The 16,241-nt window shown below is 53.9% G+C and overlaps 1 protein-coding gene across 2 annotated transcripts; it reads right to left on the bottom strand.

Annotated features, from left to right (window-relative positions):
• Positions 1-4,936: 4,936 nt before the first annotated feature.
• On the bottom strand, positions 4,937-9,769 carry FOSB (FosB proto-oncogene, AP-1 transcription factor subunit). Of its 2 annotated transcripts, XM_007168139.2 has the most exons (5): positions 9,119-9,769; positions 6,861-7,190; positions 6,486-6,593; positions 5,310-5,465; positions 5,034-5,169 (listed from the first exon to the last, which is right to left on the bottom strand). In XM_007168139.2, the coding sequence occupies exons 1-5, from the start codon at positions 9,242-9,244 to the stop codon at positions 5,167-5,169; spliced, it is 723 nt and encodes a 240-aa protein (XP_007168201.1). In that variant the 5' UTR covers positions 9,245-9,769; the 3' UTR covers positions 5,034-5,166. The 2 variants fall into 2 exon arrangements, with proteins under 2 accessions (XP_007168200.1, XP_007168201.1); XM_007168138.2 differs by having other exon boundaries at positions 4,937-5,465.
• Between the last annotated feature and the right edge of the window lie 6,472 nt (positions 9,770-16,241).

The following is a 16,241-nucleotide window of genomic DNA, read 5'->3' as shown; positions in this document are numbered from 1 at the left end:
TGATCCTGGATTCCTCCCCTTCACTTGCTTACTCATTCATTTACTCACTCATGTATTTAATCACGCATGCACTTACTAAGCAAATATCTATTCATTTGATCATGCATTCATTCATTCACTCATTCAACAAGTATCTGCTGGGTGGTTGCTCTATGCCCGGCCCTGCACTGAGCGGTCCTGGGGACACACTGGTGACGACAAAACCCTGACCCTGACTTCATGGTGCTCCCAGTCCGGTGGAGGAGACAAACTTTAAACACTAATCAATTACCCATTTAATTAACAACTACAAAAGTGATAACTACTGGGAAGGCAGGCACAGAACCTATGAGGACATCTTACAAGGAGACCTGAGTTCAGGTAGGGTGTCAGGGTAATATCTGAATATACACCTGAAGGATGAGAGTGGATTAGCCAGCAGAGAGGGGGAATATTCCAGGCGGGGAAACAGGGTGGCCCCAATAACAGCGATGAAGATGGTGATAACTGCATTTTACTCTGCTCTCAGCGCTGGCGTGTACTAGCTCACTGATTCCCCTCAGCCCCATTCTGCAGCTGAGGAAACTGAGGTTCAGAAAGATGAAGCCTCTTGTCCAAGGTCACCCAGCTTTGGGAAGCCTCCAGACCCAGGGCTCTCAGACCTCTGGCCCATGCTATTTACTACTGCCCTGTGCTGTCTTTCCCAAATCAGCTACTCACCAAGTCCTGTCTGTTCTGCCTCCTAAAAGTCTTTTGAATCCTCCCCCTCCTCTCTATCCCACAGCCCTAGTCCTATTCCAGGCTCCGCCTCACACCTCAGTGTGCTCACCCTAGCCTCGTCTCTGATCTTCTGCCTTATCCTTGCCCCCTTCCTCTCCCAGCTACCCTCAACCTGGCAGCTAGAGGAGTCTTCCTAAAGCACACACCTGTCCCTGATCTTCTTATGCTCAAAACCTGCCAGAGCTCCCCAGTACCCTCAAGAGAAGATCTAAACTCTTAGTCTGGAACTTCAGCCTGCAGAATCTGCTCCCTGGTAACCTCTCTCTTCACACCTTTTGTTCTAGCACCTGTGAACCTCTAGCTCCCTCAATGTATCAAGCCCTCTCCCCACTCACAGCTGTTTGCACTCACTATTTCATTAGACTCAGCCTTTTTCTTTTCCCTTCTATGCTGTCTATTTATCCTCTAAGACTCAGCTTAGCTACCCTCTCCTCCAGGAAGTCTTTCCTGACTTCCAGGTCAGGTTAGGTGCCTCCACTGGGCCCCTCAATTCCCATGGACTCCCCCAACCCTGTCCAATTTAGATCATCCCTGACTATGAACAGGTCTGTGTCCCCCACTGGACTGTGAACCTTAGGAGGGGGGAGCCTGGGGCTGTCTCAGTCTCTGCAGTATCCCCAACCCTGCCCAGCACAGGGCTGGGCACACGATAAATGCTTAGCAAATTTTGTGAATTAACTAAGAAATTAAGTAATTCCATCCTGACAAATTCCCCTGCTTAGTCATTTACTAAGACGTCTGACCTCTGGACCAGTACTTCCATTCCCAGAGTGCTTGCTGCTATGCAAATGAGAGTGGGCTTGGATCTTGCAATGGGGATGGCTCAGCTGTATCTTTGGACAAAGTGGCAATGGTTTTGGTTTAGTCAATCTTGGTTTGTCCCCAATATGTTCCAAACCCAGAAGAAGTGATCATGTGAAAAAGCAAAAGGCAACTGATCTTCACTGTAAAAGTGATCCAAGTTTTGTGACTCATATAACCCTGAGGACTTAGCATATACCTGAGTGGTCTTCAGCAGCATGAACTTCTTCTACCTCTAACTTTTGCTCAGACAACTCCCAGAACATACAGGGTCAAGTACAATAAGTTCCCTACATATGAACCTTCAAGTTGTGAGTTTTCAAAGATGTGAACATTCATTTGCATGTCTAATCATGTAAGTTAGTTCATGTGCAATGATACATGAAGGTTGCAGCAGCCGTTCAGAATGCAATCCAGTGCTACCATGTCATCTATGACGAGAAAAAAAGAGCTACTACCTAGACATCACTGGATGACTAGCAAAAAAGAGCTACTACCCAGACGTCACTGGATCGTTTTTTCAAGAGGGTAGATAGAATTGAAGCCAGCAAGAAACCAGAACCTGTGCCATCAACGTCAGGCGTGAGTGAAATTGCAGCTTGCCCTCCGTCTCTTATTGTTGACGATCTTTCAGCTCTACCATCTCCCACCTCCTCTCCCTCCTCCAGTCAGTAACTCTTCTTGCCTGTTCATTCGGTGCCAGCCCCTGTATGCCAGCCGTTGTACTGTACTACTGTACTTTTCAAGGTACTGTACTGTAAAATTAAAAATGTTTTCTTTATTTTTTGTTTGTTTTTTATGTATTATTTGTGTGAAAAGTATTATAAATCTATTACAGTGCAGTACTATGTAGCCGATTGTGTTAGCTGGGTACCTAGGCTAACTTTGTTTGGCTTATGAACAAATTGGACTTAACGAACGTCCCCTCGGAACAGAACTTGTTTGTATGTAGGGGACTCACTGTATAAATTCTTCCCTCACCAGGAAACCTCCCTGACCTTTAGCATTTTGGTATCAGACACCTCATGGCTTATATTCTGCCTCATTACTTCTTCAAGGAGGAGGTACAGCCTGTGTGTGTGGGAAGTCCTCCTGACTGTCTAGCCTCCCTCCATCCTGCTGTTGGCTGATTCACTAGTAAGAGTTCCAGCGTGTGTGTGTGTGCGTGTGTAATCCCATAGCAATCTAACCTCACGCCTTCATGCTGAAAGGAAGGCAGGTGATGGGTGTCAGGAGCAAACAGACCCTGAAGCTTGGTGGATGCACTTTTAAGAGCTTTTTATTGGCGACAGTGCAGAACCACGAAGGGGAGGGTAGCGGCCCAGTGCCAGCCAGCCCCAGCCCCCCAGGGGTCAGGTGCAAAATACAAAAAGAGAATCACAAATACAGCATGGGGTGGGGGTAGTTGGATATTCAATAAATTGTGGTCTGCAGGGGCAGGCCCTGCTCACAGCTTCACACTCACACCCAGAATCCTCAAAGATACAGATTACAAAAATCTATAATCCCCCAGGCTTACTCACAAAAATAAAATCTCAGGTCCCCAACGAACCCGGAGTCGGAAGACCGCTGGAGGATCAGGGACAGTCAGATGGAAACGGTCAGGTAAAAACAGGCAGAGAAAAGACAGAGGGGAAGGAACACTCGGGAAAGAGACAGCCAGAGACGGACAGAAAACAACCAGAGGGGCCGAGACAATCAGAAAAGAGACAGCTAGAGACAGAGGCAGCCCAAGACAGGCTGCCTCGAAGTTTCCAGAAGCAGTGTTTCCAATTCAACGGCATGGCTTTGAGGGCCAACATGACCTAGAACAAGGTTGCGGAAGCGCTCACACACTCACGCGCACACACACACCCATATATAATATATTTATTTATACATAATAGATATAAGTGCCTTTCGGAAATCAGGAAAGGGATAAATAGCCACGGGAGGTTGGGGGGTGGGTCTGGGTTCAGGGCGGGAGCTGCGGGACGGGGCAGTGGAATGTTCTCCATGCAGCACGGAGGGCAGCGTGACCCACCCGATATTTAAAAATATCAATTGGCCTCATGATAAAATTCTCATGAGGTGAAACACAGGGAAAGGCGGGGGGCGGGGGGCGGGGGGAGCCGAAACCAAGAATTGGGGCTGGGGGAGGGGAAGCTGGGACGGCGGGAGCCCAGCCCCTTCGGGTTCAAAGCCTCAGCCTTTAAATCTTCTCCGGAAAAACGTCGGGCCCCCTGGCAATCTCCCCTTGCTCCCTTTCTAGAAAGGATGTGGGGTGCCGAGGGGAGGGAGAAATTGGCGTCCTAGGCTGGGATAGGGTGACAGGCCTTAAAGGAAAAGGCCAGGGCTTGGTCTGGGGGTGGGAGGGGGGGTCCTGAGGAGAGAGGCCACGCGAATGGGTAAGTGTCAGCCCCTCTCGATTCTGTCACCCCCCTGAGTCAAACTCATTTTGAGGGGAGGAAGGAGGCAGGTGGGGGAGGGGAGACCACGGAAGGGCTTTGGGGAGTGGGCGGCACAGTCCCTCCGGAGGGGTTCTGTCCTACCGGGCTACTCTCCCCGCCCAATCCGGCCAACTCATTTCACAGTATAAAACACTCCCGCGGGACAGGCATCACAGCGCCCCCTGCTGCCTGAATCAGAGAGGCCCAACAAGGAAGGCCCGGAGGGGAGGCTGACGGGCGGTGGGGGAGGGTAGACTAACACTGTAATCCGAAAAGAGGGCTGGGGGCTGAATGTGCGGGGGATCTTTAGGGTTCAGGAAATTCAAATCAGAGCCAGTCTCGCTGGGAGGGAGCAGCTGGACGGTCAGGGAGGGAGGTTCACATTTCAGACTAAGTCTGGGTTGGGGGGAAGGGGATTATCATAGGGGGGCATCAACTTCCCTTTAAAGGGGGGCTCAATTCCGAGGAGGATCTACCCACATGGAAATGTTGGATAAATAAGCTAAGGTCGTGGTGGGGGGCGAGCAGGGAGAACCAGCCTGGTCACCGCCTTGAAGGGTGGGCGTGGGAGGCTCTTTGGGGGTCCTGTGGCATTTCCTTGTTGGGCCTCTCTGCAGAGGACTACAGCTCACCCCAAAGCCCATCGCCAGCACCCCTTTCCCTCCAGCCCAAAGGTGGGCATCACCCCCGCCCCCACTCCCCCATCCCCAGAGGTTGGGTTGAAGCGAGACGGCCGACAGGCAGCCGGGGGGCGGTGTCCATCCCCTCCCCACCCCCTGTCCCCAAAGTCACCAACTCTCTGGTCTCGCCGGGCCACAGAAACAAGAGGCGGCACAAAACACAAGGAAGTCCTCCTGTCCGATGGCAGTGGCAGCGGAGGGTCAGACAGGAGAGGCAGGGAGGCCACACGCCCGCTTTGTCTCTTCCCCTCTCCTCCTCCTCCTCCTCCTCCTCCTCCTCCTCCTCCAAATCTCTCTCTCCCTTGTGTGTTTGTTTGTTTTGTGTCTAAAGAGTTCACAGAGCGAGAAGGGAGGGCGAGTTCAGGGGGTCGGAAGGCTGGTCACTGCCGCTGGTGCGTTGGGCGCCGGCGAACGCGGAGACCTCCGGGCAGGTGAGGACAAACGAGGAAGTGTACGAAGGGTTAACAACGGGGAAGGGGTCGCCGAGGACTTGAACTTCACTGTGTGTAAAGAGAGAAGCTGTCAGGTTGGGGGGTGCGTCTTGGCTGGTCTGGAAGGGCAGGGGCGGTGGTGGCGGGGGCGGAAGCAGCCAGCTGAAACCATCTTCCTTAGTGGATGCTGACCCCGGCAAATCTCTCACCTCCGCCAGCGGGCCCGGCCCGGGCCCCTCTTCGTAGGGGATCTTGCAGCCCGGTTTGTGGGCCACCAGCACAAACTCCAGACGTTCCTTCTCCTTTTGGAGCTCGGCGATCTCCGACTCCAGCTCCGCCTTTTCTTCCTCCAGCTGGTCTGTCTCCTGAGGCCCGGGTGGCCAGGTCGCGGAGAAGAGCGAGGAAGGAGAAAAAGGCCGTGAGCGACTAGAGAAGGTGAGTCATGGCTGAAGCCATCTCTCCTAGACTGACTGCTGAGGCCCAGGGTTGGAAGGCAGCTCTGGACTGAAAGACCCCCTGAGATGGAGGCCTGGTGTGCTATGGGACTTGGGGCAAGGGTCTTGCTTTCTAGGAGCCTCAGTTTCCCCAACTGTCCAGTGGATGGTTAGGAAAGGGCCAGGTACACATAGGAAGTCTCTGATTGCAAGAGGCACTCAGAGGTTTGTTGAGTGAATGAACGATCGTTATATGTTTCTAAGGCCACCTATTCCCCTCTGTTACCTTTCCCCCTCTGCTACCTTTCCCCCTCTGCCTCCCAGGGAAGAGACCAGGTAGCTCAGGGAAGTAAAGGATTTCCCTGATTTCCTCTAGGGTTAGCAGGTCACCCCCTGCAAGCATAAAGTAGAAAACTCTCAGACTGAGGTAGGGCATGAAAATAGAGGGGCATCATGGCAGAGGCCACCAGTCCAAGCTCTGAGAACTACGGGTGGCTGGGGCAGGTGGTGGGGGAATTGACATAGAATCAAAGAATTTCGTTTCACAGACTCCAGAATGTTAAATCTAGCAGGAACCTGGGAGAGTCACTGAGGGGTTGAAGAGATGGAGAAACCGAGGCAAAAATGGGTTATCGCTTGCTCAAGACCAAAAAGGGGAAATGACTGGAGCGCCCCTCTATTAAAGTTCGCTCATATGTTCCCTCAGGATGAAGGGAAGGCCAGGCAAGTGGTGTGGGGTGGGGGGGAGCCGGGGTCATAAACCAGGACGCCAGCCAGGAGTATGTGAGGGCCTGTGTGTATGAGCTGGGTGACCCTGTCTGTATCTAGTTCCACATGTGGAACCTCTGGTTCTCAGTCCAGGATAAGGGCACAGGTGGTGGTGGGTAACAGAAGATGGGGAGAGAGCCCCCCTTCAGCATACCCTCACCCCACCCCAGGGACCATCCTCACCGCCTGGAGTCGGTCAGTCAGCTCCCTTCGCCGGTTCCTACACTTTGCCGCTGCCAGTTTGTTTCGTTCTCGGCGAACCCTTCTCTTCTCCTCCTCCTCTGGAGTGAGCTGAGTAGGGGAGACAGAGATAGTGAGATTTGAGGACACGTGTTCCTCCCCATCCACCCCGAACCTCCTCTTCTTCAAGAACCCCCAGGAGTCAGAAAAGAATCTTCTAGACCTCACTGACTGTGGGGAGGATGATAGGGTTTCTGCAGCATTGAGGCTGCAGATGGTCCCTCACCCCAACAGTGGGAAAGTTCCTGCCTCTCTTGCTTCCTCCCCCGCCCCCGCCCCCGCCCCTGCGCCCAGAGCAAGCTCTGATGCCCTACTCACCGTCTCCTCTCGGGGTCTCCTAGGCCGGGCTCGGGCTGCGCGGGGCCCAGGTCCAGTCCCAGGTCCACTGGTGGTTCCGCTGGTGGAAGGCCCACCACTGCCACTAGCTCCGCCACTGCTGTAGCCACTCATGCCCGGCGTGGAGTAACTGGTTCCTGGCATGTCATAGGGGTCAACGGCTGTGGGCTGGGAGGCCAGTGGTTGCCCCTGGGACTGGGCCATGGAAGAGATGAGGGTAGGTTGCACGAGCCACTGGAGGTCCTGGCTGGTTGTGATCGCGGTGACCGTGGGCACGAAGGAACCGGGCATTTCCCCAAGACCGGCGCACTCCTACGGGGTGACACATACACACACAGGCGTAGACACACAAACAGAGACACCGACACACACACACCCAACACACATACACACACCGACCCTGTGAGTGAGCACAGGGCCAGCGGGTGTGGATGTGTGTGTCACAGGCAAAAAGCCACAACACCCACCCTTCCACTACACCGTGACGCAGTGGTTAATGAGAGGATTTCTGTGCAACTGGCTTCTACCTCCTCCTTCTTCCTCGGGGAAAGGTTGCACGGTTCCAGCGGGTGGTGAATCACACCCCGGGTTGGTGACTCTTAGGTGTGGGGGGTGGGGAGGAGGCTGGACACAGCCGGGTGACAGAACCCCCGGGATGGAGTCACAGCCACACACACAGCCACAACACCCCACCCCCACCCCAGAGGCAAGGGGAGGGAGAGGGAGAGGCCTTAGGCTAAGCCTCCCTCTACATTCACACACATATACACACCCCTCTGAGCGAGGGGATGAGAGACTGGAGGGTCCATGAGACCCCCGTGCAGGGGCGGGGGTCCCAGTTAAAAGGGTGTTGGGGGACGGGCCTAGGAGTTTAGAACAACGTTTCAAGTAATTGTCTCTCCCCAGAGTGAGACTGACAAGCGACAGGTTACGGTGGGCAGACAAGGAGAGAAAGTGAGCAGCCAGGCTCCCTCAGACTGTCGCGGAGGTGGAGTGGTGTAGGTCCTGAGACCCCAAGCCCAAGCACCGTTCATCTCCCCCACCCCCCACCCCCAAAATGTAATCCTAGAACTGCTCGGAAGGCTTAACTACTCTCCCAGGGGGCGTGGTGAGGGACGGGCTGGCTCGCTGGCCAATCAGCGTCCTGGAAACCCAGAGGGGGCGGGGCTCCTGGAGACCACCTGGCTGGTTCCCCTAGGGCTAGCGGTTCTAGTCCTGTCTTCGGGCAAACCGGAGACACCCGGCGTCTGGAGCAGAGGGAGTGGGAATGTGTCTGTGTGTGCCTGGAGAAGTGGGTGACGGTCACTATGTCTCCCAAAGAAATTCCGGCACACAGACACCCTCGGACGCTGAGAGCGGAGGGACAGGATCCCGGCAAGGTCCTTGCGGACTCATTGGGTCGCAGAAGATCGCTCCTGTGGCGACAGGAATCCCCTCGCTCTGCCTCTAGAGGCCCGTAAAAAAGACCCTAGCGCCGAAGAACCACGGGTTCCGGGGACGAACTGGGGGAAGGAAACTGCACCCTACAAATAGGAAGGGAAAGTTGATTGGCCAAAGCTTGCGCCGCGGCGGCCAATCGGAACGCCGGGCTGCCCCCTCCCTTAGCAACGTGGCCCCGGCGTTCCAAAATAGAACGCTCCCGGGACGTCAGGGGCGGGGCGGACGAAGGGGGCGCCACGCGCCGTGCGTGCCCCGCGTCAGACGGAGGATTCCAGCGCGTCAGCCGTTACGCACGGGTTCCCCGTTACGTCTCCGCGCAGGAGGCGGAGGCAGCGCCACCGAGGGTTCGAGGCCCGCCTTCCCACTGGTTCGAGAGTGACCCGGCGCCGGAGTAGGCGCTCGGATGGAGGAGGAAAAAGGGAGGAGGCTACTGGAAGCTTCCCCGGGATTTCCCCCACCTGCCTAACCGCGCTAGCTTGAGGTTGGTGACCTGAGTGGGGGGCAGTCCCCGAGCCGGCTAAAAGTTCTCAGCCCTGCTACCTCATACACGTTGCACTGAACGGCGCACTCACCCCACCCCCAAAGCTCAACCCTCTGTGCTCCCTCCCTGCGCTCCACGCACACAACCAATTGCAAGCACGTCCGGACTCTGCAGTTTGCAGAGTGCGCCGTGAGCCTATCCCCTCTCAGATCCTGGACTTTGACGCGTCTATATTTGGGGTGGGGGGATTGCTCGCTCCACCCTTGACTTTAAAAAAATTATAAACCACAAAGCATCACCCCAACCCTCTAGAACTTACCTGGGAGGCGGCGGCGGTGGGTGGACTGCCGAAGGAGTCCACCGAAGACAGATATTGAGACTCGGCGGAGGGTGAGGAGCTGCACCGGGAGCCGGAGTCGTAGTCTCCGGGGAAAGCTTGAAACATTTCCCTGGGCACAGGGGGGCCCCTGTGACCACGCTGAGGTCGCCGGGAAGCCAAGGCTATGGCCGGGTGGGGGAAAGAAAGGTGAGAGTCCGGGGAAACTCGGGATGGGGGCAGCGTCCCGCTCCAACAAAGGCAAAGTTTCTGTGTAATTCTTTTGCGGTGCCCAGGCCCCCACAAGATGCCGCTGTGCCTCCTGAAAGTCCAGGCTCCGTAGGACCCGGGGGCGAGGGGGGATCGCTCCCCCAGAGGCGGAAAGCTCTGTCCTGCTGTACAGAATCTGCTTCGGGTGCGGTCCCCTCCACGCGTCCGGCGGGTCCCACAGGGGGAGGGGAGTAATAAGGAAGACGAAGAAAAGTAAGTCGATCCTCCAAAATAAAATGTAGAATTATCTAGAAGAATCCTTCCAAAAACTTTCCGGAAAAAAAATAAACTGAATTTCACAGCCCCCAAGACGAAGAACCACAACAATCAAGTCCCAGCTCCGCGTGTCCCAGCCTTGGCCGTAGCTCTCAGTCTTATGAATGAAGCCCAGAGCCGCTGTATTTATATGCCCGGGGCCCGGCCCCCTGCTTACGTCACCCTTCCCGCGCTCCGCGAACTTCTCAATATCTCCGGCCCTGGTGAACCCAGCCCCGCACCGTCCGGCAAGAGGCCTGCCCTAGCCTCGATCTTATCACCTGCATCACCCTCGCGGCCCTGAGGGTCTTGGGGGCTGCGTTCTGAAGCACTCGGCGGGAGGGGATCCCGGCCTGGTCTCCCCGGAGTTCCTGTGACGCAATTAGCCATATAAGGAGCTTGGCCGGCGCCGCTGAGTGTTTGTTTGGTATCCTAGCAATTACGTCAGAGGGAATCCCTCGCTCGCTCGTGCGCTCACCCCGCACTCCTGCGGAACCCGCCCGCGCCTGCGCAGTGCAGCGCCGCCCCGGGGGCTGATATTAATAGGCTATTAGACTGACCCAGCGGAGGATCCCCGCAGGGAAGACCCCAGATGGAGGTCCCCCTCACCTCTGGCCGCCCCTCCCATTTCCCCTGGTGGTGCAGCGCCCTCTCTCAAGAATAAGGTCAATCTCCAAAAGCAGACTCTGGCTCTGTGGTGTAGTCACATAGGCGGGGAAACTGAGTCCCGAGCCGGGTGGGAGGGGCAGTGATGCGCCAGGTGAAAGTGGAAGTGGGGGTGGAGTCCCAAGGCTCATACCAGCTTCTGCCCTGACTGGCTGTGCGACCTTGAAAAATGTCTTTTCTCTCTGAGCTTCAGCTTCACTTTTCCCCGATGGACAAAGGATGTGTGTCTTGGACCCTGCTGCCCCCAGAGATCCGGCGGCGTTTGGGAGGTACGCGGGTTTGGAGGGGATGGGAAATAAAACAGGGTGAAGTGTCCCTCCTGCTGATGGTGTTGTTAACCTCTCCTTTCCGCTTTATAATTTTATCCGTAGTCAGAAATAATGTATGTGTGTGGGGGCTTAATAAATAATAATAGTAATAATAATGATGAAATAATAATAATAATAATAATAGATGCCATGTATTTAGCACTTACCAAATACCGGCTCTTGTACTAAGCCTTTCAATGCAAGATTTACAATCCTTAAAACAGCTTTGGAAGGTTAAGGGAGGAAAAATCTTCATTTTATAAAAGAGGAAAATGATAGAGAGTTTGTGATTTGCCCAAGATCCCATCTCATCCCATCCCATCAAGAAATTCAAACCCAGGATTCCTATTCTCTTCCTGACTTCTGAGAGCTGCCTGGTTCAGTGAAACTCCCTGAAAAACCTGGGTGTTGGGATTGTTTAAATGACAGTTCCATTGGTGGGGAGTTATAAGCCTTGCAGACCTATCCTGTCTGCTCACAGCGTACACTATTGTAACCCAGGCTCAGAGGGCCAAGCTGCTTACCTAGCCACCCAGTTAGGAAATGTAGTTCAAGAGTCTAATTAGAGTATTTCGGACACCACAGCCTCCAACTCTTAGGCATCCACTGGTAAGGATCTCACTAGCTGCTTCAGAAACCTGACTTCCTGGCACTTCCCTCCCAGTGCAGAGCCTGGCCCAGCCAGGGCACAGAGGGCGAAGCACTTTAAAATTGTTGAATCCCACAGGCCCAGAGAGGGGGAGGGCCTGGCTCATGGTCACACAGCAGGTATGAAGCCAAGCTGGAGGGGTTGGGTGGTTCCTAATTCCCAGGAGAGTCTTGATTCTCTGTCCCAATAGTGGGGAAGTGGTAGGGAGACGTGGAAGGCTGAGGGGACAGGGGGACAATACAGGGAGACTGAGGTTTCCAGACAAAAGCCCAGCCTCAAACACCTCTTCCCCCACACCCCCTCTGTCTGCAACCAGTCTGGGAGGAGGGACGGGGACTAGGAGATGACAGGGCAACCACCAGCAGGCAGTGACTCGGCCCCAGCATCAGACAGGGAGTGACCCCTCATTCCTGTCCTGTCCAAGCCCCTCATCTCCTCTCCCACGGAATAAAGGAGACACACAAATACCTACCCTAGCTGCCCAAAGACCTTCACACCCCGCCCCAGGTGGCCCATACATCCACACATATACTCACAGGGGCACACAGGCATTCAGACATCCACCTACAAGCAGCAACACACACCGCCACATGGAGAAACAGCTTCACACACAGACACACCTGCAGATAGAACACACACCTTCACATGGTTACCAACACACATGACACACACATCCTCACTATAGATGCACGTGTTGCTCCTCACACAAAATAACAGGAGTAATTCTTCTGAGCACTCATATTAACTTATTTAATTCTCACAACACTCCTATGAGGTAGGAACTATCATTTTACAGGCAAGGAAATGGAGGCCCAGAGAGGTGAAGTCACTTGCCTAGAGTCACACAGCAAATTAGTGGCAGAGCTGGGATAAGAATGTAGCCTGCGGGGCTTCAGAGCCTTTGCTTTTAATTATTATTAAATGAGTTATGTATGTCGATATATTCACACGCAGATGGTCACACTCATGCAGACATTGGACATTCAACCCCTGACAGGCAGACCCAGAATCCAGGTGGCCTGGGCTTACATTCTGGCCCCACCACTTAGTAGTTGGGTGAACTTGAGCTAGTGATGTCTGGAGCCTCAGTTTCCTCGCTGGGGAAAGGAGGGCAGGAATAGTGCCCAGCTCATGGGGCTGGTGAGGGGATTATGTGAAGTGAATATCAGTAAAGCTTCTGGAACATGCCTGGCACGTTGTAGGCGCTTGTTTTGTTTTTTCTTTAAATTTTTTTTTAAAAATTATTTATTTTGTTTTTGGCTGCATTGGGTCTTTGTTGCTGCATGCAGGCTTTCTCTAGTTACAGAGAGCAGGGGCTACTCTTCCTTGCGGTGTACGGGCTTCTCATTGTGGTGGCTTCTCTTGTTGCGGAGCACGGGCTCTAGGCGCGCCGGCTTCAGTAGTTGTGGCTTAAGGGCTTTGTTGCTCTGCCGCATGTGGGATCTTCTGGGACCAGGGCTCGAACCTGTGTCCCTTGCACTGGCAGGCGGATTCTTAACCACTGCACCACCAGGAAAGGCGTTGTTTTGTTTTTGAAACAAAGCTATGCAGACCTTTGCAGACCCTCATAGAGCCATGATCTTTGCAGACCCTCATAGAGACGTGACCAGAAGCAGAGACACACAAGATCCCATTACAGCTTTCACGGGTCCAGGCACTTTTGCCTTTGTGGGCCTCTTTCTCCATAAAGACATCTTTAAAATTATTTATCATGACTACGTTGGTATAAAGACAAATATTAAATATTAAAACATTTCATTTGACCTAGAAGTTCAGTTCTTCCTTGATTTTAAAAGAAATTAAACACTTTCATGGGCCTCTAAAATTATCATGGGCCCTAGGACCTAAGGTAAAAATTGGCCCTGGAGACACACACACACACACACACACTCACACTCTCTCACACATGCAGAGTCTTACTCAAACATACACATGGACGTGAACACCTTGCCCCCAGAGCATGGCATGGGCAAGGCAAGTCTTCTGCCATGAGGCTGAATCCCAGGGAACTTCCAGGAGGAGGAGGACTTGAATGTAGGGGAGAGGGCAGGACCCCTACTCTGGCTCCCGAGGGCTTGGATCTGTGTGGGGAGGAGCAGGCAGAGCCCTCAGCCTTCTGCCCCTGTTGGGGGTGGGGTGGCAATGCCAGCTCTGTTTGCTCAGAGCATCCTGTAAATAGCCCTGGGGACCCAACTCTGCCAAAGGGAGCCCTCAGCACATTCTTCCATTCTTCTTTTGGCAAAACCCTTGCTACTCTGTTCCTCAGTTTCCCCATCCATAGAGCAAGAAGGTTGGATGACCATGGGCTCTGAAAGTCCTTTCCAGTTCTGAAATTTAATAATAAAAATGAGGAGGAAGATACGGAAAGTAAACACTTAGCTCTGCTCACATACATTATCTCAGTTAGTCCTCACACCACGTCAGCCCCATAAGTAAATTATTGTCCCCATTGTACAGAGAAGGAAACCGAGGCACAGGGAGGTTAAACCTGAGAACAGTGCTTCTCAGCTGTTATGTGAAATCAAGTCAGCTGGGGAATCTGGTTACAACTCACATCTGGTATAGTCTTTTGTGTTTCCATGCAGCCCCTGGGTGATGCCAAGGCTCTGGCTCCAAAAGAAATGTCTGTGAGAGTTTCTGAAGCACGAGAGGAGGGGGGTGGGCATGTGTGGGTGTGTGTCCTGCTGTGACCTACGTGAGGGTAGAACCCAGGTGGTTAGTAACTGCTGGCTTCTCCATGTCCAGCATTGAGTAGTGAGTGTTACTGGCTGGCTGGGCCCGCTCCCCACTGAGCAATCCTGGATGCCTCCTGGAGGGGGTGTCTGTGGTGTTTCAGGGAAGCAGAGTGGTCCAGATTGGAAACTCTTAGCTTGACCCTCCCAATACCCCTGCATCCTGCATTCAAACTCCTCCCTCACCACAGCCCACAAGGTCCGGCATGATCTGGCCTAGGCCAACCACTGCAGTCTCACCTCCCTTCTCCTCTTCACCATGTTCTAGACGCCGTGGTCTCTCTCCCTAGTCTTCAGGGACCTTGTATGTGCTCTTCCCTCTGCCTGGAGCATGCCCCTTTTTCCTCCCTCTAGCTCATACTCTCTTCCTCCAGGTCTCAGCTCCTGTATCCCCTCCTCCAGGAAGCCCTCCCTGGGTCAGTACCCCTCCCCCCGAGAGCCTCCCTCCTCTCTCTGCCTGTCTGGGTTCATCACTGTCTGGGGACAGTCTGGTCTTCTTCACTGGTCTGTATTATTATTCAGGCCCGGGCCAAGGCTGTCCAGGTCACGGCCAAGTCCCCAGCACAGTGCCAGGCACTCAGCAGGTGCTCAATAAATATTTGTTGATTAAATGAATCTTCACCATCCACTCATTTATTCATTCATAAACTCTGACAGACTGCCTTGGAGAGAAACATATCTGTCTTGCTCAGAGCTGCATAAATGCCTACAGAACAAGGCACACAGATACACAGCATCACACACTCAGATCCCATTATTGTGTACACTCTTTCCCATGTATGCTCACAATTATACACACGCACAGTTTCACATGTGCGGGCATGCAGACACAGCTAAGTAGAGGCCACCCTCAGATGCTGGCTTGTCTCAGGCCCTGGTCCAGGTGCGCTGTGGACCCCCTCACTGTAGGGGCCAACCTCTCACACACCCCAACCCAGACCCTCACAGTGTGGTGGTGTATCACTGGCTATAACCACTCCAGGCATTGGGTGGCAGGAGTGCTCAGGGAGGCCTGAGCAAATCAGGAGAACTTCCAGGTGGAGGCGAGTTTGGACAACTACTGTCAAGTCCTGAAAAGATTCAGATAAGGAGGGAGTCCCGGAAAGCACTCTCTCCCTACTGTAGACATGTAAGACCAAAGAAGAGGAAGCAGGAGACTCTGGGAAGCTAAAAGGAAGGACTGGACCAAGGTGGTGCGGATAACGGTTTTGGAGACCTTTCCAGCTGCACTTTGAATGAAAATAATATGAGTAGAATTAATAATATAGCTGGCAGTCACTTAAGAAAACTAACCAGGTGCCAGGTGCTACATACAGATCCACTGTATTTTCTTGTTTAACTCTTCCAATACCATTATAAGGAGGACACTAGCTGTGTGACACCAGGCAAGTAACTTAAGTTCTCTGGACCTCAATTTCCTCATCTGTAAAGCAGGGTTAATAACAGCACCTCCCTCCCAGCATTTTGAGGAGTAAATGTATGTAAAAATGCCTAGAACAGTGCCTGGCAGAAAGTATGTTCCCTGTAAGTATAAGCTACAATGGCAATTATTATTATCCCCACTCAACAGATGAGTAAACTGAGGCCAGGAGCCTCAGGAACTTGCCTGACCTGTGGGTTTCTGCGGCGTGAGGGCCGGTTACAACCCAGGTAGTGAGGCTCCACAGCTGTGGGTGGACGGAGGCAGGGACTCCCCGCTCTGAGGTGTTTGCATGCGTGAGCGCACGTATGGTGATTCCACTGTTCTCTGCACAAACACCCAGACCCCATCCCACCCCCAGCAGGTCAACCAGCTGCTGGCCACAACCCACAGCCTCCCAGTCATACCCGAGCGGGCTTCCTTTTCACCACCCAGGGGCCTCCCCACCGGCTCTCCCCCCACCTCCCCTTCCTGCACCCTGAGGACGCCTGCGGCTGGACTGGGTGGTCTCAGGCTGGAGCTGCCCCGTCCCTGACTCAGGCCCCGCGCCCCCTCACTGACCCGAATGCGGCCTGCCCGGCCCCCGCAGCCAGACGGACACGGGTGGGGGGGGTGGTGTCATGGCGGGGGGGGGGGTCACAGCGGGCCACGTGCCCGCGCCTGGGGTGGCTGAATTCCACCTGTGATTCAGTCGGCATGTCTGGGCCACTGGGGGGTGCCCTGGCCGGTGATGTCAGCGGCCAGGTATGCGGCCGGGGTTTCTCCGAGGTGACTCAGGCGCCTGAGCTACCCTCTCCCTCCTGCAGACACTCTGGGCAGCTCTCCA

This window comes from Balaenoptera acutorostrata, chromosome 19, assembly GCF_949987535.1.
Source record: "Balaenoptera acutorostrata chromosome 19, mBalAcu1.1, whole genome shotgun sequence".
Taxonomy (NCBI): Eukaryota; Metazoa; Chordata; class Mammalia; order Artiodactyla; family Balaenopteridae; genus Balaenoptera; species Balaenoptera acutorostrata.
This window is presented reverse-complemented; position numbering and strand designations above follow the sequence as displayed.

What these genes read in the sequence shown, in the direction of transcription:
- FOSB (XM_007168138.2), bottom strand. Translation starts at nt 9,244, where the DNA reads ATGTTTCAAGCTTTCCCCGGAGACTACGACTCCGGCTCCCGGTGCAGC. An exon ending in GGAGACCCCGAGAGGAGACG is followed by an intron (nt 6,594 to 6,860) that starts GTGAGTAGGGCA and finishes TCCCCTACTCAG; the next exon opens with CTCACTCCAGAGGAGGAGGA. An exon ending in TGACTGACCGACTCCAGGCG is followed by an intron (nt 5,466 to 6,485) that starts GTGAGGATGGTC and finishes CCCGGGCCTCAG; the next exon opens with GAGACAGACCAGCTGGAGGA.